This window comes from Sminthopsis crassicaudata, chromosome 1 (assembly GCF_048593235.1).
Source record: "Sminthopsis crassicaudata isolate SCR6 chromosome 1, ASM4859323v1, whole genome shotgun sequence".
Classification (NCBI taxonomy): domain Eukaryota; kingdom Metazoa; phylum Chordata; class Mammalia; order Dasyuromorphia; family Dasyuridae; genus Sminthopsis; species Sminthopsis crassicaudata.
Genome location: NC_133617.1, coordinates 693,669,557 through 693,696,741, shown reverse-complemented (window position 1 = coordinate 693,696,741; position 27,185 = coordinate 693,669,557). Strand labels below are relative to the sequence as shown.

The 27,185-nt window shown below is 35.9% G+C and overlaps 2 protein-coding genes and 1 long non-coding RNA gene across 6 annotated transcripts in view; 1 reads left to right on the top strand and 2 right to left on the bottom strand.

Moving 5' to 3' along the window:
• Window positions 1–1,961: 1,961 nt before the first annotated feature.
• On the bottom strand, window positions 1,962–17,366 carry LOC141551714 (E3 ubiquitin-protein ligase TRIM63-like). The gene is made up of 4 exons (XM_074283663.1): window positions 16,013–17,366; window positions 13,970–14,128; window positions 7,603–7,773; window positions 1,962–2,707 (listed from the first exon to the last, which is right to left on the bottom strand). The coding sequence occupies exons 1-4, from the start codon at window positions 16,184–16,186 to the stop codon at window positions 2,057–2,059; spliced, it is 1,155 nt and encodes a 384-aa protein (XP_074139764.1). The 5' UTR covers window positions 16,187–17,366; the 3' UTR covers window positions 1,962–2,056.
• On the top strand, window positions 16,280–24,467 carry LOC141551715 (uncharacterized). Its single transcript, XR_012484940.1, has 3 exons — window positions 16,280–16,362; window positions 17,319–17,392; window positions 24,320–24,467. It is a non-coding gene; the product is annotated as an uncharacterized LOC141551715 (long non-coding RNA).
• The window catches only part of PTPDC1 (protein tyrosine phosphatase domain containing 1), a 69,694-nt gene continuing 66,939 nt past the window's right edge, over window positions 24,431–27,185 (bottom strand). For all 4 annotated transcript variants that reach the window (XM_074283661.1, XM_074283662.1, XM_074283660.1 and 1 more), the window contains one exon: window positions 24,431–26,776. In XM_074283661.1, coding sequence (XP_074139762.1) covers window positions 26,660–26,776 — 117 coding nt within the window. In that variant the 3' untranslated portion in view covers window positions 24,431–26,659. The remainder of the gene's footprint in view (window positions 26,777–27,185) is intronic.

Genomic DNA, 27,185 nt, shown 5'->3' with positions numbered 1-27,185 from the left:
CCTGACGGGGGCCAGACAAGGTTTTACAGAGGAGGGTTTTAAAAAAAATAGTATCCTTTGCTAGTCAACTCTTCCTAGTCCCTCCTTGAAAGGTTTGTGAAACAAGCAGCTCTCCGAAAGAACCGCAGGGCCCAGCTTTTGCAGGCAGAGGAGAGCGATCTGGACCGAGGTTAGTACTCAACTAGAGTTTAGAGAATGACTACGTGGGAACCCCAGAGCCCATACATGGTAAAATGTGTTTACTTGTAGTTTCCTTTTTCTCCCTCCCTGCACCCCATCTCCCTTTCCCACCTTCCCCTCGCCTAGAGTATTTTGCTCTCCTGGAACCTTTAAGTTGCATCTGACCACTCATGTGGTATCCCATTCCACTTATCTTCCTTGGCTGAGTCATATTCCAGGGCTTTTCCTCCCTCCTCATTGACTTACCTTTCCTAGGTCCTTTTCCTTCTGCAATTTGTGCTTAGCTAATCGTAGTTTTTCTTTCATTGGTGCAGGTGCTCCCTTCTCTGATGCTGGTCACTACTCCTCTGTATCAGTACAGTTTCTCTGTACTTATAACTGAAAAAGTTAGTTACCCTAGGATCAACTCTAAGGATAATCTATATATATCTAAGCTGGTCCACAGATGACACACTCCGTTCCTGAGCCCAGAGCCAAAAGCTTTTTTAGCTTGCTAGGACATGTCATAGTCGAAGGTAATCGTGAATAATTTTGGTGGAGGTGCTAATGTAGCTGTAGAGATTAATGGGTTACTTTCCATTCCTGGTTAACAGATTTGCCCTTTTCACTCTTGGGACTCTTGGACTTATAAAGTACACAGCCTTCTTCTCACAGAGAATTACGAGTTTTAAAAAAATCCTTGAAAAAAACAACTAAAACTTCTTTAAAGCCTCTTAATACCATTGTGTGGGAGGAACATGGATGCTTCCAAGTAGATTATAAACTCTTGGATGGCAGGGATTACAGTTTACATTTCTTTTATAGACTCTTTAATCTCTAGCTCAATGCCAAATGCACTAGAAAGAAGCTTCAGTGGAAAGGGAATTAAGGGGAGTCAGGAGACCCCAGTTCCACTTTGGGCTCTGCTTCTCATTCACTGTGTAACTGGAGACAAGCCCCTTCACCTCTATTAAACTTCTACCTCTGTAAGATAGCGCTAGCCACCTCCCAAGACTATTTTATTTGGAGGAAAGTGTTTGAAGCCACTAGAGAAATGTGAGCCATCACTTTTCCCCTTCCTAGACTGAAGATCTTATGGGTGTTTTTTGTTTTTAAATGGAATAGAATGTAGAACTAGAAGAACTTGGAATTATTCTAGTGTTTTTACAGAAAAAATCTGAGGCCCAGAGAAAAGGAAGTAACTTTCCCCCAAGATCACAAAAGGTAATAAGTGGTAAAGTCAGCAGTGGAATCTAGACTCTGATGCTCCTTGGATTGTATTGTGCTGTCCACTAATTGAGACTTCTTCTTTTGATAAGAATTTAGGAGGTAGAAGCATGTCCTCCACTTCTGCAGAACTGCAACAGAATTCCTAAGGGAGGCTTTTCCCAGCAGTTAACTTCATTCAATAGAAGGGGAAAACAAAGGGGGAGAAAGCAGGAGCAGGGATCTCTCCAAGGCTTTCATTGCTGTGGAAAGAAATGTGTTAATAGAATTTCTAACCAATGAAAACTGTTCTTAGGCCAAACCCAAGAACTGACATTCTATGGCAAGTGATCAGAGATAATCACTCCTCTACCCTCCTCTGCTTTTTTGTCCTGGCAAATTTCTCCTCTCCTTAGCCAAAAACTGGGCTCCCAATCCTTCCAGATTGAAAGCACTCACATGCTGACCTGAGACATCAGTCCACAAGTAAAACTTGAAAAAAGATCTACATGTAGTTTCCATTAAAAAAATAATTCTCATAAGCTATATTCCCAATGAAGCCCTTTGGTTCAAAGAGAGGAAAAAAAAATCACAACTTGAAGAGTCCTTTTTTTTTTTAATGTAGTTGTGTCTTTCTGACTGCATTTGCAGTGATAGAAACAGCATTCATCTTCATGCACTAAATATTGCCTTATACTGTTGACTCTTTTGACCCAGCATCACTTTCTTGTGGGGAGCTAATGGGAGTAGATGGACTACAAGCTGAACAGGATGGGTTTCGAGGAAGGCTAAGCTCCTTTTCATTAGGTTTTCGAAACAAACCCAGCACAGTCTTGCAGAAAATCTCATCTGGTATATCTCCCGACAAAGTGCTTTGTGTTGGACACCCTGATCTCCAGGCTTCACACAGTTCGGCAGTATTCACCAATACCTGGTCTGTTTTAGAAAGAACAAAATCAGTGATGTTCATGCCTTTTATGAGCTCTTGAAAATAGTGCCTAATGGAAATGTTATCTTTTATTGGCACTTTTGGGAGAGAGTTGCCTTCCATAAGTCTCTCCATTTCTGTCCTGAGCTTTTTATCTTCATGAAGGAATTGCACTGCGTTCAGATGTTGCTCCAGAAGAGTTTTCATCTGTTGATAAAGCTGTCTGGGGGCTTGAAGTTCCCTGGCAACAAGCTGTAATTTCTCTAACTTGGTAGAATGTTCATTGTCTAATTTCTTTTTCAGAGTGGCAATCCTAAATTTGATACCATTTAATAGGCTGCTTCCAATAGTGTCGATCATAGCTCGAGTGTCTGCTGTGCTGGTAATGAGCTCGCTGATCAGTTTTTCTGTTTCCTGTCAAAATGGCATATATACTTTTTTAGTGAGTCACTTCCACATCTCTTTGTCCTAATCAGCAAACATGTGAGGAATACAGTATTCAGGTACTGAGTTATGGACATGGAGAATATTACTGCTGTTGAGATCTGTTTGTCTGACCTCAGAGAGGCAGAGGATCTGAGTTCTAATTTTGAGGCTCTGTTCTTTGTGTTTGATAAAGTATGTTCTTATATATTCTTGGTAAATTCACTTATCTGTGTCCTTGGTTTATTTGTTAAATGAAGGTTAAAGTAGATGGGAGGAGATCTTAACTTTTTGTGTGTGTCTGAAGTCTGCTGGACCCCTTCTCAAAATAATGTTTTTTAAATACATGGAATAAATTACATAGTATTACGAAGGAAATAAAATATATTGAAGTATAGTTATCTTTTTTTTTTTTTTTTAAAGCATACAGATCCTAGGTTAAGAATCCTTGACTTAAGATTGGGGGAGAAAAAATATCATCTTGGATAAAGTGCTTGCTAAACATGTGAAGAAGACATAACTTTGAATCCCATTTCAGACTTTGTGATCCAGGGCAAACATCTCTCAGGCACAGTTTCCTTGTCTGTAAAATGTGGATGATTATAGCACAAATCTAGTAAGGTTCTTGTGAAGACAAAACCAAATCTATATAAACTTTTCCAAAATTAAAGCTTTACTTAAATATGAGCTATGAGTTCTATGTTCTATTCTAGTTTTGAATCCTTTATTGTATGTGTGTGGGGGGAGAGAATGGGGAAGGAAATATTATTCCTGTTTAGATTTGGGAGCAATTCATAGTGGACCCAGAGCTGATCATCTACTGATATCTTCATTTTTTAGATAGGAAAAAGGACACCTAAGAAAAAAAATAAAATGATCACACATGTAGCAAGTATCAGAGCACAAGATGAAAAAAATGCTGGATTTAAAATCTATAGACTTGAATTCAGCCTTGGTCCTAATAATTAGAACTAGTTGTTGGATCAGTTGACAGTTAAGTCCTTATCAAGCCCTTCTATATGCTGGTTACTGTGTTAGGTATTAGGGGATTAAAAAACAAAAATGGCAGTTGCTCCTTCAAAGAAACATTTTATTGGGGAAAATCCATGCACATATATAAGTACCTACAATATGAATACTGGATCATGTTGGGGGAGGGGAAATTTTAGCAGCTGGAGAGATCACAAAACTTCTCATAAGGGTTGGTCACTTGAGCTGAATTTTGAAGAATGCTAGGTATTCTAACAGGGAAGTGAGGAAGGTGTGCACTTCAGACATGGAGAATAGTCAGTGGAAAGACGAGGGTGGAGGAGGGTAATGGAGAGCCAAGTGGGAGGAACAGGGAGGCTAGTTTGGCTGGACCTTAGAGTGCATGCAGGGAAGGGAAGTAATAATGAAACTAGAAAGAATGTGTTTAAGTTGTAAAGGACATTAAAAGATAAATAGAAGATTTTACTCATTTATATTTTATCCTAGAGGCAATAGGGAGCCACTGGAGTTTATTAAGTAGGAAAGTGGCATGATTAAGGAAAATCACAAGTAGACAGTCTGGGAAGTCAATTAAGAGACCATTGCAATAATCTTAAGTGAAAAATAAGGACTTGAATGAAGTTGGCAGCTCTGGGAGTAGATTCAAGGAGTTAGATTGGAGAAGTGTCATGGAAATAGAAATGACTTAGACACTGATTGGTTACATGGGGTGAAGAAGGAGGAGGAATCAAGGATAACTCCATGGAACCTGAGAGTCCGACTCTCCCATGTCTCCACCTCATCTCTACTGCTTAAAGTTTTTATCTTCAAGGCTCAGCCCAGATGCCACCTCCTAAGCTAAAGATGTTAGTGCTTCTTCATTAGAATTACTTTACATTTACCTTTACTTATCTATTGTTCCTGCAGTAGAAAAGAAAAGTTCCTTGAGGTCAGGGTCTCTTGTTTTTGTCTTTATCATCAGCCTAGAGTAGAACTTTATTAAATGTTGGTTTAGTTAAGGTCACTGCCCATTCTGGGTCATGTATCCTTATCTATAAAATGGAGGAAACTGGGGGATTGGGTCCAAAGCAGCATGGTGTGATGGCTGGATCACTGGATTTAAAACCAAAGGACCTAGGAAGAAATCAGCTCTGCTATTGATGATCTTGAAAAGGACCCATTTTTCCCTGACTTGATTTTCTCTAAAATGAGCTGGGGTTGGACAAAATCTCAAAAATCACTGCCGTCTCAAAGTCCTGTAATTCTATTGTGGGTTGTGGGAAGCCACCTAGGGGCTTCCCACGGATATAAAATAACATCTAAAAAAAAAAAATCTCTTTTCTATTCATGGAAATTGCTAGAATTGCAGTCTATCTCTCCAGCTAGAGATGTAACTCCACAATGCAGCAGGCTCAATAGATATATATATGAGAACTAGAACCCCAGGAGGCAGTACAGAAATATAGTTGGTGGTTTGCTCATTTATCTGAAATAATCATTCTAACCTAACAGCTCTGGAGCATGAGACTATAGAACAATGTTCTGGTTGGTTCAACATTGGAAGTTTATGCTGAGCATTTGGTGAACATTCAGGAGATGAACCATACACACACACACACACACACACACACACACACACACGCGCGCCAGTTTAACCTTCAAACTATTTCCAGAATAGACCTGGCTATGTCATTCTTCTAAACAAAACCCTTTAGGGTTTCTATTGCTCATGAAATTCAAAGCTTTTTGGTTAGAATTGAAGGTTTTCTAACACTGAGCATCCTGTGTTCTGGATCCTTTCCAATGGTGACAAAATTTTATGTCCTAAGTCCTTTCTAATTGACACTGTAATGATACAATTTAATATATGTGTGTAAAATAATGTTGTGCATATTCATATAATAAATCTCAATATATTTCACCTTTTTTGTTTGATTTTTCTTTCTCGTGTTTCTTTTTTCCCTTTTGGTCTGATTTTACTTGTGCAACATGACAACTATGAAATATATTTAAAAGGATTGCACATGCTTAACCTATATCAGATTTGCTGTTTGCTATCTTGGAGAGGAGGAGAGGAAGAAGAAATTTGGAACACAAAAGTCTTACAAAAATGAATGTTGGAAACTAGATGTATTTGGAAAAATGAAATGCTACTGGGTAAAAAAAAAAAAGATAGGAAAAAAAAAGGCAGTCACAAACTTTCAGAATTAGGACAGTCTTCACTGGACAGTCTGACATGAAGAAGAATGCCTGGCTTTACTTATTCCCAAGTTTCAAAATATCTTCATAATTTTTGGTATAGTACAAGTAAATATACTCACATGTCTTTGGTTTGACTGAATTATGCATTTTGTCATTTAGGAGAGGACACTAGAGTGTTAAGTGGTCAGTGGTCAGTGGACAGAGTCCTAGGCCTAGAGTCAGGAAAACGAGTTCAAATGTGGCCTTAGACACTCACTAGCTGTGTGACCCTGGGCAAATCACTTAACCCTGTTGCCTTAATCCACTGGAGAAAGAAATGGAAAAGTATTCCAGTATTTTTGCCAAGAAAACCCCATGGACAGCATGGCCCACATGGTCATGCAGAGTTGAACACTACTGAATGACTAAACAACAACTAGTATAGAGAGAAGTCCAGATTTGCAGTCAGGAATCCCAATTTCAAATCCTGACTACCACAGAACTGTAAATAGAAATTCTTGTCCCTGAGGCAAATTCACTTGGGGATAGAGGTAGGTAATTGACTTTAGCATCCAAACACCTAGTATAAGACCACAGTTCTGCCATATTCTAATTGTGTCGTATTGGACAAATTGATTTAATTCCCTATGCCTCACTTTCCTCATCTGTTAAATAGAAGTATTTACTGTTGTACTTCACAGGGTTATGGGGATCAAATTAGATACATTAGGCACAAATTATTATCTAAAGATGTGCTTTGTTATGTTTAGGATGAAAGTTTAAACCCACAGTGTCTATTGCCAGATGACAACATAGTTCTCCATAGAGATTTATAACTTTGATCATTTTCTTTGGTTATCAATATATGCTTTCCAGATTTGCATTGAACATGGCTAACAAGGGAAAAAAAAACCTACATGGAAGCTTGAGATGTGGCTAATAATTTGGACTTGAAATAGCATAACTCACTGGAGAATTAATCAAGAGTTGTCTATAGCTTTTTCTACAAACCATGGTCTTTTGTACATAAAAATGACACATTTTAGATCAACCTGATGAAAAACAATTTGCTGCTAAGTGAAATGAGCAGAACCAGGAGATCATTGTATGTGACAATATTATACGACTATGGATTCTGATGAATGTGACTCTAAGAATGAGATGATTGATACCAGTTTCAATGATCTTGTGATGAAGAGAGCCATCTACACCCAGAGAGAGAACTGTGGGAACTGAAAGTACATCACAACATAAATATTCTCACTCTTTTTGTTGTTGTTCACTTGCATTTTGTTTTCTGACTCATTTACTTTCTTTTTTGGATCTGATTTCTCTTGTGCAGCAAGAAAATTGTATAAATATGTTTACACATATTGGATTTCACATATATTTAACATATATTCAATTGCTTGCCATGTAGGGGAGGAAGGAAGAGAAAATCTGAAACACAAGGCTATGCAAGGGTCGATGTTGTCAAATTATCTGTACATATGTCTTGAAAATAAAAAGCTTTATAAAAAAATAAAAATAAAAACCATTCTCTACCAAAAAAAAACAAACAAACAAAAAACCCCAACAATTTGCATAGCCTATGCTATGTTATTCTTTCCTTAGGTTTGGCCCTCCTCCCTCTCCCTTCACCTCCGTGCCCCAACTAGAATACTTGTTTAAACTTGAACAAAATGTGATCTGGCTGTGTCTGTGAGCTCAGGGGAACAAGTCACATAGTCCCCTACCTCTGTTGCTTGAGTTGTGCTTTCAGATTTCTGAAGTACCAGCTGTATATCCTCAGCAAAAGTAATTTTCCTTGCTGAATATGCTTCTGAAATTTTTGCAATCCTGTGAGGTTTATGGTCACCAAAGAGTTTACAGATTCCACATATTGGTTCATCGTCATTCAGGCACATCTGAGATTTTGAGAAAAGAAACTGCCGTCAAATCCTTGATTCATCTCTGAGTCAGAGTCCGTTTCCCCTTAAAAGATTCCATCAGTGAATGGGAGACAGTTTGACCCTGAGATGAGGTTTTCCTGTGTACCATATACTATGAATGTTACTGAACAGGAAATATGGAGGCCTGCCAAGACTTGTGAAGTGGGTGAAAGATCACTGGTTTGGGAATTAGAAGATCAAGGTTTGCATCCCAGCTTTGCCCCCTACCAGCTATGGGCCTATATAGACAAACCATTTAGCCTCTGTGGGCCTCAGCTTCTTCATACACATTCGTGTAATGGGAATAATAATCCCTTGATGAATACTTGCTCAGGATATTGGGAAGAAAGCCGTTTGTAAGGTCAAAAACTTGATAAAAAACATTTTGGTTCAGAACACAAGTTTAACATGGCTGCCATTCTATAGGATAACTATTAAAATGTGAATTTAAGCCATATATCTTCCCCAACCCTTATGTCAATATTTGGTAATAAGTGTCTAGGGCTCTATCTATGAATCAATTTCACCAATTCCATGAATTTGGATTGGGGAGGATAGGGAGATGGATATTTTTATTTTCACTAACCTTTGGTTTCTAAGCTTATTACAGCTTGATTCATACACAGGGAATTACAAAGCATAATTAGTCACCTCATAGGGTGTCTATATCGCTATGGTTAGTTAAAAGAACATTGAGTGTCTTGCAGGACATTTCTCAGTAAATCTACTTATCACATGAACAAAACCCCAAACCATCCAAGCCAAATCAGAATACCACCTTACCCCAGAAGCAATTAAAGAGGCTACTACAGATGTGCTGGTAAATGACCACTGCCTTTTAGTCGCAAGTCTTATGTTTTCTACCCTCATTCCTTTATTCTTCATTGTTCTTATTGACCACCAGTATTTCTGGTTAAGATCTTAGACCAAAGAGGCAAATCTGCAAGGTTCTTTACAAGAGATATAGTCAGCATGAACTATAGTTTTGGCCTGAGGGAGTGCTAACTTTTTCTTTATGGAACTAACAAACTGAGGTGCAGAATTCTGAGTTTTATCAGTTTATTAGCAGAGTATGAACTGTTAACAAAGTGGGTCAAATGGCTACCTCAATTAGGTCAATGATCCAGAGAAGGAGGCTCCTTTTTATAAACACAGAACACAGAACTGAAAGGTGAGGGAAAAAATATAATTGATAACATGACTGGCAGCATGTGGAAATAAGGACAACACAATTGGTTGAAAACTGGGCATGAGGGTCTGGCAACAACTCCCTCCTTTCCTCCAGTGATTAAGAAATGTTCATTTTTTGAATCTGTCTGTAAGAAGAGAGATCGTGGACCAAGCTTCTTTGGATAACAAATCAGACATCCTTGAAGGGTAGCTTTGTGATGTAAAGACACTAGACCAAACTTCTGGTGGGCACCTGTATTCCTCAAAGATAACAAATTTTCTTAAGGCAAGACTGCAACAGTGAGTAACAGGAGAACTGAACTTCTAAACTTAGCTCATAGGCTGAGACAAAGAAATGTGGCTTGAGCAATCATACAAAGTAAGGCAATAACACAAAATGGAATCGATTACAACATAGAATCAAGTATAAAATGATAGATTCAATTTAATTTCTTTACCTTAAAGACTAATACCCTAAAATATGTACAGGTATTTCTGAGGCCCCATCACTCAAAAAGAAAACATTTCAAATTCAGCATCTTCCTTCTTGCTTAAGAGTTGCAGCTGTTTGGGGGCCTTTAGAACTCAGCTCTAAAATAAGGGTCCAAGGGGGAGGCTGAAGATGAATTGGCTCTTGATTTTGTCTCTACTCCTTTATCTGCCTACAAAATGTTGCCAAAAATCAGTCCTCAGTTTGATAATCAATGGGTATTCTCTGCCTTTGTCTTGGGAAATCAGTGTTATTATATTTTTGAAGCTGATTTAAGTAATAACACATTTAAATGAAAGCATTAAGGCTAAACACAATTTCCCTGAGAATGGAGAGATTGCACTAGTAGGTATATATCACTCAAGGAGGATATCAGTAAGAAGAAATTTCCCTGAACTTTCTTCCCTGAAATCTAAGTATTTATAGCAGCACTTTTTGTGGTAACAAAGAACAGGAAACTTAAGTAGGTGCCTATTGATTGAGGAATGGATAAATAATTGTGGCACTTATGTTACAGTGTTTCAAGAACCCATGAATATGATGAAGACAGAGAAGCATAGATAGACTTAAATAAACTGATACAGACTGAAATAAGTAAAACCAAAAAAACCCAATATATGTAGCTACATGTTAATGAAAAGAACAGGAATAAAACAATTGAAAGTGAATGTTGCAGAAAGGAAAAAAACAAAACAAAACCCTAGCATGGCCCCAAAGAACTATGAGTAGGTAACTTTTACCAGTCATTTGCAGAGATTAGAGGTCCAAAAATATGTAACATTGAGTGTATGTTTGGACTTTTTTGATGTATTGATTTTGCTGATTATTTTTAATCTTCTTCTTTTTCTTTAAAAAGACATTCTTTTTGTTATGTGTGATGGCTCTCTGGGAAGGAGGAGGGGGAAAGAACTGAGAAATTTAAGTGATGGAAAAACAAAAGATATCAATAAGCTTTTATTTTTTGAAAAAAGAACAGAAAGTAAATGGTATTTGCTAGCTTGACTTGAGACAAGACAGCCTTAGTTGTCTTTATCATAATGGACTAAGGTCAGCATTTTCTTTTTTGGGGGGGAGACGATTGTTTACTGTAGTGAATCATTTGATTAACTGTATATACCCTTTACAATAACTTGACTTTCCTTCAGAAACCCTGGCTAATGGCTTGAGAACCACCGTTTTAAGGCATATCTATGAGAGAATGCATTCAAAATTCTAAGCAACCAATTTATACTGTTTTGTTTCTTTGTTTTTAAACATGAAACTGATTGGAAAAAATCTTATAATTGATTTTAGGGGAGAAATGGTATCTAAACAAAACTGTATATGTAGAAATGTAATAACATGTATATGTAATAACATATATTCTTACAAAATATACTTTAATATAAAAGTGTGATTGTAAGGCCAATTATTTTACTCTTTTACCCCCAAGCTACACTTTTTCTAACTGGCCTTCTTGTCCTACTTGCCACTTACTATGACATATTAACTGCCATCATGTTGCTGCAAAACATTTGGGGTTATTATATCAACAACATATAATGGACTTAGAATAAGGAAATCCCAAGTTAGAGTTCTTGATCTCCCACTGGCTAAATGACCTTACATATGCCATCCTTTCAGAACTTCACATTTTATATGTATAAAATGAAAATAATCATCCCTATGTCAACTTATCATATACTATGAAACACAATAAAGTCATTTATAAATTTATTATTTTTTTTTACATTTGCTAAATCAGGGCACAGGCAAATGACCTGAAACTAACTGTATAAAGACTAATTGACAAAGAACTACTGGCTTAAGGTACAGTTTGATTTGCTCAGAGTTCTCTTTCCTTGCCAAGTTTTTGTTCTAAAGAGCCATGGATGTACTTACTATATGTAATGGGAGTCAATCAATCAATCAACAAGATTAATTAAAGACTAATATGTGCCAAACACTATGCTAAGTGTTAGGAACAGAGAAGAAAAGCAGATTTTGTGATTTCCCAGTTATTACAATAGAAATATCTTGGCTTCTGCTTCCAGGGAAAGGCTGTAGATGTACTTAGGTGGCCAACTTGGGTGGTGGTTTTAAGTCAGGAACATGAATATTTAGTTACTGACTACAAGAATGGCAAATGTAATATTTAGAAAACAAATATTTTGCTCAATTCTTCACTCTGGCACTTCAGAGAGTATTCTCATTATTGATTCAATCCCATGCTACTACTCATTTTTATTCTACTCTGCTTAAGATATTAATAGTTTATAAGGTTTCTGAGTATAGGTACTATGCCTTTTTCATCTTCCTATCACTATTTCCTCAAACTACAGTGCTCTTCATTGTGATACAAATATATGTGTTGAATTGAATTAAATCCCATAACAACTTCCTGTGGCTCATAAGGTCAGGAAAAAATACTGATTTTGGAAGCAAAGAATCTGGGTTTGAATCCTAGCTTTTAACTACTTGAGTGACCTTGGGAAGAACACAACTTACCTGGCTCTCAATTTCCTTCTCTACAAAATAAAGGGACTGAATTCGAGGTCTTTAAGGTCTTTTCCAGCTCTGAATGCTACAGTTTGAACATCTTTGTAGCTTTCCAAGCAGACCCACCATAATTTAACCCCACTCTACCTTTTCAATCCTACTTAAAAAAAAATTTTTTTTGTAAACACTTTTGAGCTTCCATGTACATATTATCCGCATAGTGAATCTTGTGCTTCATTCAGTCATAACCAAGCAGGGGTTAGGGGCAAGCCAGGTATGTAGCTGCCTAATACACAGAATGTGAAGGAACTGGGGAAACAATGAGGGACACTATGCAATTAATTTTTATACATGCACATGTTTTTAATACTGGAAAATTCCTCTCTGGCATATAGCATTTTATCTTATGATAAATCAAGTGTGTACAATAATGTCTCAAAGCTTTTAGTGGACAAGAAACAGTGGGTGGGGACCCACATTTTCAAAGTTTGCCTGAGGTATCCAAAGCCTAGTGTCTATTCTGAGTTAAAATTCCATCTCCTTAATCTTTTCATAAGCCCTAGCTATATATTCATCATCCATTTCCATCAATGTCTCATTTTTATCCTCATTCTGTTCCCTCTACTTAAATAGCCCCTCTGATCTTCCATCTCTTAAATCTTGTCCATCAAAAGCCAATTTAAATCTTTCTTCTCCATGAAACCTTTCTCAACTACTCCAGCTATACAGATTTCTTTCTCTTCCTTCTTTGCAGTTATAGAACTTTGTTTTTATCATGTGCCTTAGTACTGACATATTAGGTTGTATTATGCTGTGGCCTGAGGAGAAAGACATAGGAAGTTCTTATTAATAACAATTCTTTAGTAACTATGGTTTCTCTGTTAACTTTTTTACTTTTCCTAAGTAGACTAGTACTCCTGAGCCATTTATCTTGGATAATTTTGTCTTTGGAAGTTGAAAGGATTTAGTTAAACTTTTTATTATGTTCAAATGTATCTTTAAGGGGACCAGAAGGCTCTGATATTTCTCCATTTGTCTGACTTCCTCCCTCATTCCTTTCCTCCCTCTTTCCTCCTTTGAGACATCACAAGCGAATCCTAGTACTGATCTACACAGAAGCTTTACAGAAACTTTAGCCTGTTCCTTTTTTCCCTGACCTGAGCTGATTTGCTCCTCCTCAGGCAGCCTTGTAGCTCTCTGCTTCAGAGAATTCATCATATTCATGCTGGATTCAATGTGGACACATAACAGGCTTTATATTTTCTGCAGCTCAAAACCTCCATATTCAAGTGACTCACCAGCATAGTAGCAGGAATCATAAACTTTGGCCACTGTGCCTGGCTCTGATAATTATTTATAAATATTTCTTCAACTTCTTTCAGTAGCAAAGCTTTTCAGGTACATTCATTCATTTAATAAATATTTACTATTATATAAAGACTTTGTGCTAAATGCTGAAGATATTAAAAAAATAAAAGTTGTCCTCTGCTCTCTAGTATAGGAGTCTCTTCTACTCTAAGATAGAAATTAGGGTGTATATAAGAAATCAATATAAGGCATTGTCTAATAAGTTAGGAAGGCTGGGAAAAGAGCCAAAATGGGAGTAAAAACATTTAGTCTTAAAATCAGTTTTGTCATGACTACATATGAAAATTGGGCAAGTTATTTACTCTCTCTGGGTTTATTTCCTCATATGGGAAATGGAAATTCAAGATGATTTTAGGATCCTATCCTATTCTGAAATTCTGAGCACCACATTGGGAGTTTGGAGGAAGCATGGATCATTTCTGATGGTGGTGATTAAGGAGAGGATTAAAGGAGGAGGTAGTATTCAAACTGGAACTTGAAGGATGGGTTTCTCTTATAAATACTGGGATCTACTTAAAAAGTAGAAAATGGAGAATTAGTTTATTTGGGAAAGTCCAATTCTCCTATAATTCCTGGCAAATATCAGACCTCTTTGAAATTAGTAAAATTACCGGTTAAAGATTGATTAGTTGGGCAGCTGTGTAAAAGGAAAACGTAAGATGATACCAGATTCATAATTTCTCCATGTTTTTCACACATTTGAGCAAGCTGGTTTTGCTCCTTGGCATGGATAGTCTCCAGTTCATCTTTAAATTTTTCCAGTATGTTTTCTGCCAGAATGTTCCTCTGCAATCCATTTGTCCCCCTTCCTCTCAAATATATGACCTAAAACACAAAAAACATCATGAGTTTGCTCTACTACATCTCTTCTTGAAAAATTCAAACACAATATGGACAAGATAGAAAAATGTACCTGCATTCTTCATCTTTTAGAATGCCTAAACACTTCAGAAAACAAATGCTATTGAAATTATACATCACAGCACTGCAGCATCTTTCCCTCAAGTAACTCTATTTTATCAGCTGCTGGAAAAGTGATGTGGTGTAGAAATTGATCACCAGCCTAGGAATCAAAATATTTGTGGAATTTGATTCCCAGTACTACTTCATACTATGTGACCTTAGTCAAGTTGTCTCCCCATTTTGTCCCTCCACTTTTTCTTTTAAAATGAGGGAATTGGACATAATTATATCCAAAATAGTCCTTCCCAAATCTATCATTATAAGACTCTCTGAATGGTGTTTGTTGTCTGTATGTTAAGTACTGATTTTTTTATTTGTCCTAAAACATTTTTAAGGTTATATGAGGACCCCTTGCTGTACTATATAAAATTGAATGAATGCACGAATTCTGTCCATATACTTTATAATTTTTTAATTAAAAAATTGGTCTGTCTATTCAGGTTGCTGAAAAGAACTTTCTTCCTATTCCATGTGTACTATATTGACAGCTAGGTATTTTGTAAGATGGCTGAGAAAGTGGTAAAGAAATTTGCTGGACTAGAGAGATAGAAGAATTTGGTGAGGGAGGTTATGGCCAGAGATTGAGACCTAAGTGAAGTAGTTTTAATGACACTGTCAGCAGATGAGTAGGGATAAAGGTACCTGGAGTTCAAACAACACAGCTTGCTACATGCCATTCATTATGCAAGATACTTTGAGGAAGTCAAGGAATTATGAGGTTACAGTATCAAATAGGAGAAAGAGAACTGTTTTTTGTTTGATAGAAGAAAAATTAAGTATTTATTGAATGAATGAAGTATTTATTAAGTACAATAACCCAGGAGATGGAGACTAGTAGGTTCTATTAGTCTCCATCTCCTGGGCTATTGTACTTAATAAATATATTAGTATATATAATATATATATTATACACACATATATAAATATAAAAAGGAGACTTATGAATAAGCAATATGGCTGCCAATCCCCTTCCCCCACCAACTCTGCCTTCAAGATTTTTGGCTGAATAATAATGGCATAGAATGACAGATTCCATATATTGGGTCATTCTAGGAGATAGATGTAAATATTTTGGAAGTTTAGGATTTAGGGAAATAGATTCCAAGGAAAACATGATTTAGACAAACTTTATACTATAGAACATAGGTAGTAAATCTAATAAGTTATTACATTATTTTATGCTCAGTAAATCTATTTTATGTTGTATGTTTTTTTTCCATTGGGAAAATCATATTGCTCATCTTCATTGCCATATGCAATTTAATTTCCAAACTCCATTCTTAATCTCTGCAGCCGTAACTCCTTATCTCCAATATTCCAGTGTGAATCTATTTTCCAAATCCTTATAAAGCAGGGAAAGAAACAGTAGTTAGTTGGCACAGAGACCCACAGCTGCTCTCATCTCTCTACCAAGGTGTGGCTGATGGAAATTATTGGTCTCAGCATGACTCAGTCCGCTTAGTCTTTTACACCCACTTTCTGGGTTAGAGGAGAACATTGTACTCCGAGGCCTGGTAACCACACATCTGAGTACTTAATAAACATCATTCACAAGCTAACAAACTCACAGAGCTACTTCTCCAAGTACCATGTCTCCACTTAAGTGGGAATGACATTTTTGGTTTCTAGCAACTTTACAAAAAGAACAGTATCACCTTTACGCTGTCTTGGGCTCCCTGTTGTATTAAATATGAGTGAGAAAATTAGCTTAAAGTTAAAAGTAGTTCAGAAAAAGGTGGATCTTACTTTCCTGCACACTGGACAGCAAAACTGCCCATTCACGTGGGTGCAATTCTGGCAGAGAAGGATTTGCTCCAGGCACTGTTTGCAGAAGTTGTGAGAACAGGAAAGGACAAGAACAGGTGGGGTGAATAGATCCAAACACACTGGACAGGAGAGTACCTTCCCCAAAGCCTCCATGACATACCTAGAAGTCAATTCTCTCTACCAAGTGGCCCTGTCATGATCTAGGGTTCTAGAATAGGGTTGGGATGCATCTCCACGGAGACTGGCAATAACAGTGTAACGGCAGGACCAGATACCAAAGCTTGAAGTTTAGAAGAACCCTGATAGGCTTCTCAGACTCAGCTGGGGAGGTAGAATTTTTCTTTTTTCTCATATCCGCTATAAAATGGAATCCCAACCCAATTCCCTACTTTTTTTAGGTAACTGTTACTTTTTTTTAAGATTTATTTTACTTTATTTTAAGGTCTGCATTTTTTTCTCCTCCTGAGAAAACAAGAAAAACAAAACAAGCTCTAAACATATACAGTCAAGCAAACAAATGCTGGTCATGCCCCTTCCTCTATCCCCCCACCCCCAATGTCTCAGTCTGTATTCTAAACTGATCAGTTCTCTAGAGGTAAGTAGCATCTTGAGTCCTTTGGAACTGTGGTTGATCATTCTGTTGATCAGAACTTCTAAGTCTGTTTCAATACAAATATCAGGTTTCTCAAAAACCATCCCTTTCATCCTTCCTTTCAGTGTAGTGATATTCCGTCTTATTCAAATACTATATTTGTTCAGTTTTTGATTATATTAAATGATATATGTGATATAGAATACATAATTATATGTTGATATATTACATGTTTAACATATTTGATATATTTGGAGTATATGTAGATCTAGAAAAAGTATCACTGGGTCAAAGGCTATGCATATTTTTAGTAGCTTTTTGGGAATAGTTCCAAATTACTTTTTAGAATGACTGGACCAGTTCAGTTTCAGGAATAGTGCCTTGAATGACCTGCTTTCCCACACCCTCTTCAGCACCTGTCGTTTTCCATTTTTGTCAATTTTGCCAATCTGATGAACGGAATGAGATACCAATCTCAGAGTTGTTTAAATGTGCATTTCTTGAACTTTTAGGGATTTAAAACATTTTTTCATATGGCTATTGATAGCTTGGGATCTATCTCTTTGCCAGTTTGGGAATGGCTCTTATAAATTCGAATCATTTCCCCTGAATATTCTCAAAATGAGATTTTTGTCAGAGTAATTTTCTGCAAAGATTTTTTTTTCAGTATTACTTTTCTTTCTGTGTTCACAGGTGGAAGGAAAAAAAAGGAGCAAAACTTCACCATGCATCCACTGAATTATCTAACTCTGACCATCTTAACTAAAGTAATAAACATATCTTTAAAACAATTAGGAAATTAGAAATCATGTGGTAGGAGAATCAGCTGAGGATACTAGAGATGTTTAGCTGAAAAAGTGAATACTTGGGAATAGGGGATATAAAGCATGTTCATATTATCACCACCTTCAAATTACAAAATCAGGGATTCTTCACTGGATTTTTCATGATTATGGATCTCTTTAGCAATATGATGAAACCCAGAGACTCCTAAAAATAAGATTTCTAAATGCAAAAAAAATTAAATACATGGGGTTACAAAATAAATAGATACCAAGGTATTTTAACAAAAAACAAATTCACAGGCCCCAGGTTAAGAACACCTTACCTAAAGAGTTATAGGTAAAATGATGCGATTTATTGTGTTCTGTTCTGGACATCAGAAACCTAGAACCAATGATTAGAAATCAAGGGGAGGCAGATTTTTTGATAAAGTGAGCATTTATTAAACACTTACTATGTGTCAGGAAGAACTTTTCCGAAATTATTGCAAAAATATCATGTGCTATTTTGAAAGATGGCAAGTTTCCTGTCACTGGAGAGCTTCAAGTGGAAAGCTCTATGGCTGTCAAGAACTCTGTAGATGGTATTCAAGCTTTGGCTATGAGTACGACCAGATAACTTCCCAGATTCCTACTTTAAAATCTCATGATTCCATAAAATACAAATGAGATCTCTTCTCTCTTAACCCAAGGTTAGTTAGTTAAGGTAGTTGTTTTTGATTTTGTATTATATGTAATCCTCCCCCCCCTTCCCTTACTTTTCACCCTATTATGATAACTTCTTTCCTCACTTGTCCCATTTCTTGTCTCGTTTCTGAGATGTTTCTCTCATATATCTACCCACCATTTTGTCTTCTTGTAAGCCACTCAGATATCCATAAGAAACTCTCATTCCTTGTTCTTGCTAATTCACACATTTAAAGATATTTTCACCACCACTTATCTTTCAAAACTCCAAGAACTTTTGAAATTGCATTTCATTAATCTTCTCAGATTTGACTTAACTCTCTCTGGTCTCTTTCATATGTCTGTGTAAAGGAAGATAAGGGCTTTTCAGGTGGATGTTTGCATCTTGAAAGAGTGATAAAAGTCTCATAGATAACTTGTTCATGATTAAATATGTAATGATTTTACCCCATTCCCCCCATTGAAGGTCTTCACATAAAGTCTGGATGACTACTTTGGAGGCATGTTGAAGAGGGAAGTCTTTTTTCTGACATGGTTTAGATTAGATGATCACTAAGATCCCTTCTAGGACTGAAATTCTATGATTCTGTGAAGATAGGAGCAAAGGATTATGCATTTCAAGAGATTCTTTCAGATTGCTTCCTCTCCCCCAAACCAGTGTAGAAAAATATGTGCCACAGGGCTAGCTCCTGAAGACGTTTCCCCTTAGTCAATTAAAAAACATAAAAATAATGATCATCTTTTTCATCCCATTTGGTTTCATGAACCCTGATTTATGTGGCTCCACAAAGAAAGAATTTGGTTTATTTATATGGATTAAAAGAAGTTTATAATCTCTTGCTTAATATTTACCAAAATGTCACTCCACATTTCCTTATTAGAGGGTTTATTTGACGCAAGGGAATTTCTCACGAGCCATAACTGTTGGGCATAATGTTTCCCACCTTTGGTTAGAAACTGTGATTTTACTGGAAGAATTCTCTGTGGACACTGATTCAGATAGGCGACTTCTTCATAAGTTATGGTTTTAGAGAGTTGCTTGGAATCAAGACATTAAGTGACTTGTTCACAATTAGAAAACACTATATCTCAAAGATAAGCCTAGAACCTAGATGTTCCTAGATACAGGGCTGGCCCTCTAATCATTAGGTATCATATCATATCTAACCTTTTTTATGTCTAAGAATTTGTAGACTATTCTAACTGGAACCTCCAACAAGAGTAAGTCTCTTTTAAAAATTTAAGTTAAATGAACAGAAAGCTTTCAATAAAACTGTAGGTTAAAAATCTAAATTTTTACGTCTTATAATTAGCAGTTAATAAAAGCCATTTGCCAAATAAAGAAATCCGTGAACAAAAATAAGCATGTGGCTTATTATGTGGCTGTGACCAACAAATTTCTTTTTAACCTTTAAATATAGAAAACAAACATCTGGTGAATTATTTTGTATTTTGAATGGGTGGTGGCCCCCCCCCCAAAAAAAAAAAAAACCAACACAAAATACAAGCATTAGTCAGAAGCTAGGAAAAATGTTTTACTTCTAACTAGTAATATTTAGAGAGAGAATTGAGGAGCATGTTTGGTGGCATCTGCAAAAGAACAGATTTTCTTTTTTCTCATACATAGCATCTTAAAGTCTCAGTAGCAAATAAAAAATCTGGATATTTAATACCTAGTGCAAGATTACTTAAAGACACTTTGGTTCATAATGTAACATGCAGAATTAGTATTTAGAAAAGGAAAAAAAAATGTATCTAAATTTCCTAAGACTAAATCAAAATACCTGAGGAGAAGATTATAAAACTCTCAATAAATATCCCAACTTATTTCTCTACTGAAAGCAACATGTAAGAAATGCATTAAGAAATTTCTTAGAACACCTTTTCATGGTGTTTACATTCTCATGTTAAGTGAAGAGCTATATTAGTGAATAAATCTTTGAATCAATTAATCATTCCTAAGATATTGATTTTAGATTGAATTTTTTCATTTCTGATCTCAGACTGCCTTTCTTCCATTGACAAGGTTTTGACTATAATTAATTTGGATTCAGAATTGAGAAGGTTTTGGGCTGACTAACCTAGGTCAATCTAAAGTTACTAATTTCAGCAATTTTTCACTGTTAAAATTAGGGAAAGTACAGTATACTGCAGTTTTATGGAGAATGTTTATATAGAACATTGTAAACAACTACAATAGCTCTTATCGAGACTCCATAAGGACATGGAAATCTGAGTATTACTTAAACTTTGGCTAATCCCCTCTTGTCTAGCACAGTGTTTGTCTAATTGTTGAAGCAAAAAGATCCTGAGCAGTCAAGTCTAGGTTGATTTTTTTTAAGGACAAGACTCTTCTAAGAGTCTAATCCTAATCACTTTGGTAATCTGATTGCCAAATTTAAAAAATCTTAGTATTGAATTAGAATTGGGTTGGAAGGAGAAAGGAGGAAAAGGAAAGTGTTGAGATAGATACACTCCTAGAAGCAAGAAATGAAATTGGTCATGGAAAAGATGATCCTAAAAAAGGCAGGCAAAAGAAATTAACACAACACAACAGCCTAGGGGACAAAGAGCTCCACAATCACAATAAAATGGTGTCCCTAAGAGTACCCAGACAAGGTCAAAAATATATTTACTCTTATCCATTAGACAAGGAAGAGAAGTAATGTTTTGGGCCCAGAAGATTCCCATCATCTGGACATGCTATTGTTTTGCTGCTATATGTCTCCTTGAAGGGCATATGAAAATAGAATGATTTAACAGTTCTCTCCAACTTTGGAGAGAACAGCTTTGGTGGAATAATAAAGTTGGAAGCTGGATTGTAATGGATCAAGAGAAAGAGTTAGTAAAGGTACCTGTTATAAATAGCCTTTTTGGGGAGTTTAGCTACAAAGGGCAGAAGAGATAGAAGATGACAATTAGTGAGGATAGAAGGATCAAATGAGGATTTTTGTGCTTGTAGGCAGTAGGAGATGAGGTTGCAGAGAGGTAGAGACTGAAAATAATTGAGAATGGGGATGATGGAGGGATTGATAATCTGTTGTAGGAGACAGTAAGGAATGGGATAATTTGGTCAAGTAAAGAAGAGAGAATAGGGGAACCTTGGGAGGCTTATGAAGAAAGGAAAAGATTTGAAAGAGCTGGTATGAAAAGAGCGACAGTGGTTGATATGGGAGGGATCAGGATTGCCTAACAGCAGTGAAGGCCCAGTTGACATTCTGTAACAAACACATTTGTAGTAGATCCTCTCAGAAGTATTATATGATTTTCTCCAATTTTTTAAGTAACAAGTTTCCTAGATTGGTAGACTGGAAGAATGCTAGAGATATCATTTACTTAGATTTTGGCAAAGCTTTTGACAGTGTTTCATATTCTTGTGGAAAGATATAGACTGGATGATGATAATACAATTAGATGGATTCAGTCCTGGTTGAATGAAGAAACTCAAGAGTAATCCACTAAACATTTTCATGTTAATTTGGAAGGAGGACTGGTGGAATATCACAATTACCCGTGCTTGGCTCTGTGCTGTTTAGGTTTTCAAAAAAAAAAATAATTATATGAATAAAAAAATGTGCAAATGACAGAAAACTGGGAATGATTACAGAGATTACATATATTAGGTTCCAAAGAGATCATGACAGGCCAGAACACTGGATTGAATCTAGTTGAATCAAAAAAGAAAATGCAACTTTGGGCTATGTTGAGAGCTCTATATTCCAGGCCATAGTCAGACCCCATGTGGAACACTGTCCTGAGTTCTGGGTGCCACAGTTTAAGAAGGCAACAAGCAATTTGACAGAGGAGTTCAAAAGGCAAGTAGGATTGTGAAGGATCCTGGATCTAAGTCATGAATTCAGATGAAAATAAAGAGAACTATATAGCCTGAAAGACAAGAGACAGACAGGATAGATATATTCAAGTACCTTGAAGGAGTACCACATGAAAGGGGAATGAAAATTTTTTTTCTGCTTAACTTCAGAGGGCAGAGAGCAATAAGGTAGCAGTGATTTAAAAACAAAAAAGGAAAATTTAGGCTGGCTATAAGGAAAAACTTCCTATCAATTAGAGCTTTTCAAAAATAGAATGGGCTTCCTCTAGAGGTGGTAAGTTACCTGTCACTTGAGATTCTTGGATAGTTACTTGTGGGTCTGTTAAAGTGGGAGCTCAACTTGGATAGGATTTACCCTAGATGGCTGCTAAGACCTCTTCCAACTTTCAAACTCAGTAATTCTGCAATTAGGGCTATCCAAAAATAGAATGAACTGCCTTAGTGGAGAGTGGTTTTATCTCACTGGAGAATTTCTGGCAAAAGCTGGATGATCAGTTGTCAGCTATCTTGTAGAGAAGGGATTCTCTTTCAGGTTTGGATTAAATGACCATGTAAGAACTCTTTCAACTCTGAAATTCTGCGATTCTGTGACCCCCTAATAGGAACTATCAGTTACAATACCTTGTGTTGGTATATTCTTTGTAAAGAAACTGTTGTGGAGTTTGTATAAAATAATTCTTCCCTCCTCGGATTCCCTGAGTAAATCATCTTTCCTAAAAGAAAGCATTTAATTAAGAAAGAATGCCAGTAGAATGGAGCATAAGATAATGGTTTTTTATTGCTATGTAAATTCCAAAGGATATATGAAACTTTTCATTTTCAATGAAAGGTATCTTATGACACTATTCTCTTAGAGGGACTCTATTTTTACCTCTCTAAAATGGCTGAAATAGATTCAATCATGTTGTTTTAATGGATGTTAGCATAGTGGAAAGAAGGTTGACCACAGGACCATTATGAATAATTGCTCCATTGTGATTGCTTATAAATCAGTCTTACTGTGTGTATTTCAGCTAATCAGAGATCAGCTCATCCATAAAAGCACAATTAAAATATAATCAGCACTGTAAATAAGAAAGCTTATGATTGGCTGAATTCTTCTCCTGCCATTTTTATCAGTAAATAATGGTCAGCCATCTAGCATTGTGAATGGCTACTTAACTTCCTTCTACTACAGAACTAATCTTCTGCCAATTTACCGATAAAGCATTAAGGACATTTAAACTACATTCTTGAGCTTATCTGCATTCAAACTTTATTATTGCTAGCTAATTTGGAACAGACACAAAAAAAGATTCTGTACACTCTCATTTTGAATGAATTCCATAACTAAGCTTTTTGCTCAGAATTGTTTAGGAATGATGGTACACAGAGAGATTGTAAGGGAGCTGAAGGTACAGAAGACAGGCTATTTGCAATGTACTCACAAAGCTCCCAGTGAGTTTTAAAAGGAGACAGCATGGACAACTCAAGAGAAAAATATCTTAAAACAACTTAGGACTAGTTTGAAATAGAATAGGACCAGAGCTTATCTATAAGCATTCTCTACTTAATAAGAAAATGGAGAAATTATGTCTAAATTGGCTTGTGGTATTTGTGTAAAAGAGTGAATGGTAGTTCATGTTTTATAGTGAAACTAATCCAAAATTTACAGACTGTTTCTCAAGGCCAATCTCGATAGGACTAAAAATATCAGCAGCAGAGCTGTTAGTGCTTTTGAGCTAAGCTAACAGCAGAGATAAGCAGTCATTGAATGGATTCTTGATTGGAATGTTTAAAATAGAGGTGGTTTGTCATAGAGGCAACCGCAAATTCTGGAAGTATAGCTCAATAATCACCCCAGGAAAAGGAGAAAGTTCTATCAGTTACAACAAAAGGGATATGCTGAAGGCCTTTGCAAACAAAATACAAACTTTCCCCTTTTGGTCAAAAAATGAGATATTTTCACATTTGGTGGAGTATAATGGGGTGATGATTGAATGTGATGGAAGAAGCCTACTTCTGTCATTTTCCCTCTGCTGCTGCTTACTATTATGACCCTGGGCAAATGATTTACCTTTCTGGCCTCAGTTTTCTCATTTGTAAAGTAAGATATTTGTACTAGATAATCTTTAATATCCCTCCCAGCTGAAAACTTTCCAGCTGATGATTCCTTGAACTTTATAGCTACTATTTGTACTCCTATCCCTATTTTGCAGATAAGTACATTGAAGCCCATGAGAGGAAGTGACTTTAGAGGCAGACATAACAAAAAGGTCATGTAGATAGTGGGTAAATATTGTCTCTATGTTGACAATTAAGATAATATTTTAAAAGGTACAGTTAGGACCGAGGATGTTTCCATTATCTTGGCTAATTTTTTTAATCCCAAATCATTTTGTATCCCCTTAAAGGTTTTACCAACTTTCCCATCGCCATCTTGAGCTTACCAGTGTCATCATGATGCTCATTGTGAAAGGAAACATCAGGAGACTAAAGAAGTACACTGCTACTATTTGGGGTTCTATTTTCCATTTTTATTAAAATTAATACAATACTCTATCTACAGCCTGATTTCTTTTAGCTATTCATTTCTTTCAAGTCCTTGGCATATGCTAATTTTCACAACTGTTTTTAACCACAGAATACTATAATAGCATCAGGAACATACCATACTTGCTCTTCAAATTGAAATTAACATTGTGTTTGTAAATGATCAATTTGTGAAATGAGTCATAGTTGTCATTTGCCTATATATATATATTTACGTATAGACAGAATAGGGCTTACAACATTTTGATTTAAAAATTTATTCTTCTATAATCTTGCTACTCCTTTTAAGTAAAACAGAAGTTATTTTTGGTTGTTCTTCCCACTTTTCAGGCACTTAAAAATGAGGAATTTCAGGCATGACTTGGTCTACACAAATGGAGACAAATCCAGTTCATTAAAAATTACTGGAATGTCCCTTCAAGAAATTTAACATCCAACAACTAAGTTAGTAATATGGGAAATGACCATTATTTCTGAAGAACAGTAAATTTGTAACATAAAAGTCAGAGGGCATATTTCAACTACTGTAATTCAATTGAGCTTTCCCTGAAATTGTCTTCAAGATAGGTAGTATCCTCCCCCTTGGAATATCAATGAAGTCAGGGGTAGTTTCTCCTGGATGCCACTTTAATTCTTGTCTTCATTACAATGCCAGTTGATAACTGACATTTCTACAACCCTGACAATTTGCTTTGCTAGGAACTAGGGCAAGAAGTCAACTTATTCTACATAACATAGCTCAATTGATAACTGAAGAACAGTACTCTTGTTTGGACCAAATTTAAGCCATTATAATCCCAAAATGATAAAATCTTAATAGGGCAAACCTTTGGAACTATGTGGTCCTGATGAGATAGGGTCCATAAAGCCCTAGAACTAGAAATGGTATAGAAGACAATGATGATAAGTCAAGAAAGCTTTGCTGCTAGATTTCCTTTAATATCTCTTCCATTGTGCCTAATATTCTCAGTCCCATCATCATCTTCTCAGCCTATTACCTCCTATCTTAAGATATGGGAGTTTCCATAATGGAACTAGGGATTTATAAAAGGAGTTCTAGATGACGTGGAGTAACCATACTTCTAGAGCAAAAAAGTCTTCCAATCATGCCCTCACTCAAAAGAACAGAATATGCTGGGATTAATGAAATTCCTTTAGGACTCCATAATTCCTATAAGAAATTTCTGAACCACAATTTTCTTTACTATGAAAAATGCTCTCAGTGGTCATGGGCCTACACATTTTATGAAAACATAGCTGTCTCTTACTGTCAAATCAGTTCCTTATCCTATTTTCTTATTAAAGATAATTTGAAGATAAGATTGTGGCTATTTGGCTAAGCAGTTACCCAGTACGGAGGAAATAAGGCTTTAGGTCCTGAGAATGGATACTGCCTTCCTAGGATGGCAAAGGCTGGTGTGCGGCAAAGTTCATCCATGGTCCTGACAAATAAAGCGGATCTACTTTTCCCAAATACAAAATTACCAAACCAAATTACATTCAATCTTTTAACATCAACGTACTTATATTGGAAAAATATACCTTGAAATATTTTGCCATATTAAAAACAAGAGAAAGAAACTCAAACAAATGAAAAAAAAATTCTTTAAAAATCTTGCCACAGAAACATAGGTAGTCACAAATATAAAACAACATTTCAAGACACTTGGTGACTTATTTAAGTTACATATCAGGAAGGAATGGCTATATAGTGTTGTTTTACTATTAAGGTATCTATTTTTTAAATTCCAAAGACATTTTAGTCATCAAGACAATAGTTTTGGAAAGTAGAGTCAGTTATCTACAACAATATAAAACAGAAAAACATTAATGTAAACATCATGTACTTCAAATGTTAATACAATAACATTAGTTCAATTCACTAAATAAAAGGAAATGGCACTGACTTTATGGCAATTGTTCAAAAATAAAAATAAAGCTTGTGGTTGTATTTTTCAGAATCAATAAATAGCCTCAAAATAATATCATACATAATATAAAATGATATCACTTTAAATGAAATGCCACAATAAAACCACAAAAAAGCAGCTCTTAAGAACTTCAACATATTCACATAGGAACATAAATGTTATCATGGTCTTCAAGTTAAGTTAAAATAAACATTGAAGGGCGAAAAAGTAGCTGATTAAACAGATCCTTCTTGGGATCCACAGAAGACCCCCAACATAGAACTGTAAACATTAAGAGGTGTGTTCTGATCCTTCTTTTGTAATCTTTCTTTTTTCTTCTAATGCGTGCTTAAATATTTTTTTCAGAGTGTGGTAAACCACTGGTCCATTTTCAGAATCAAAATTAATCTGGTAACAAAGAAAAACTTTATTAATAGAGCTCATTTATAAAATGTTTTCTTAGTTAAGACCAATGAAGGAAAAAAATATATTCTGCCTTTAAATTATTTGAGATGAAGAAAATGCTTTTCTAACCTATTTGCAAATCTCATACAAAATTATATACAATTTTCCTAAAGTATAAATAGAATGAATTTCACAGATTCTGGTTTTTTTTTGGGGGGGATACAGGGGAGTTAGAGAATACCTATGATCTTCAATGGAAGAGAGAGCTTTGGGTAAAAAGCTCCCTGCAATAACGAAGGTCAATTATTGCAGGCTCCCTAACAGTTACTCAGGCCTCTTCAGGAATAGCTTGAAGCTTCCCAAGGTGAAATGACTTCATCTGTATCTCACAACCAGTCTATGACCAGTCAGA

Bases quoted from the DNA above. Each gene is read 5' to 3' on its own strand.
- LOC141551714 (XM_074283663.1), bottom strand. From the start codon at position 16,186: ATGGAGGCTTTGGGGAAGGTACTCTCCTGTCCAGTGTGTTTGGATCTA. The intron at 14,129-16,012 runs GTAAGATCCACC...TTTGTGTTTTAG, and splicing joins GCTGTCCAGTGTGCAGGAAA to GTCATATATTTGAGAGGAAG. The intron at 7,774-13,969 runs GTATCATCTTAC...TCAAAATCTCAG, and splicing joins ATGGAGAAATTATGAATCTG to ATGTGCCTGAATGACGATGA.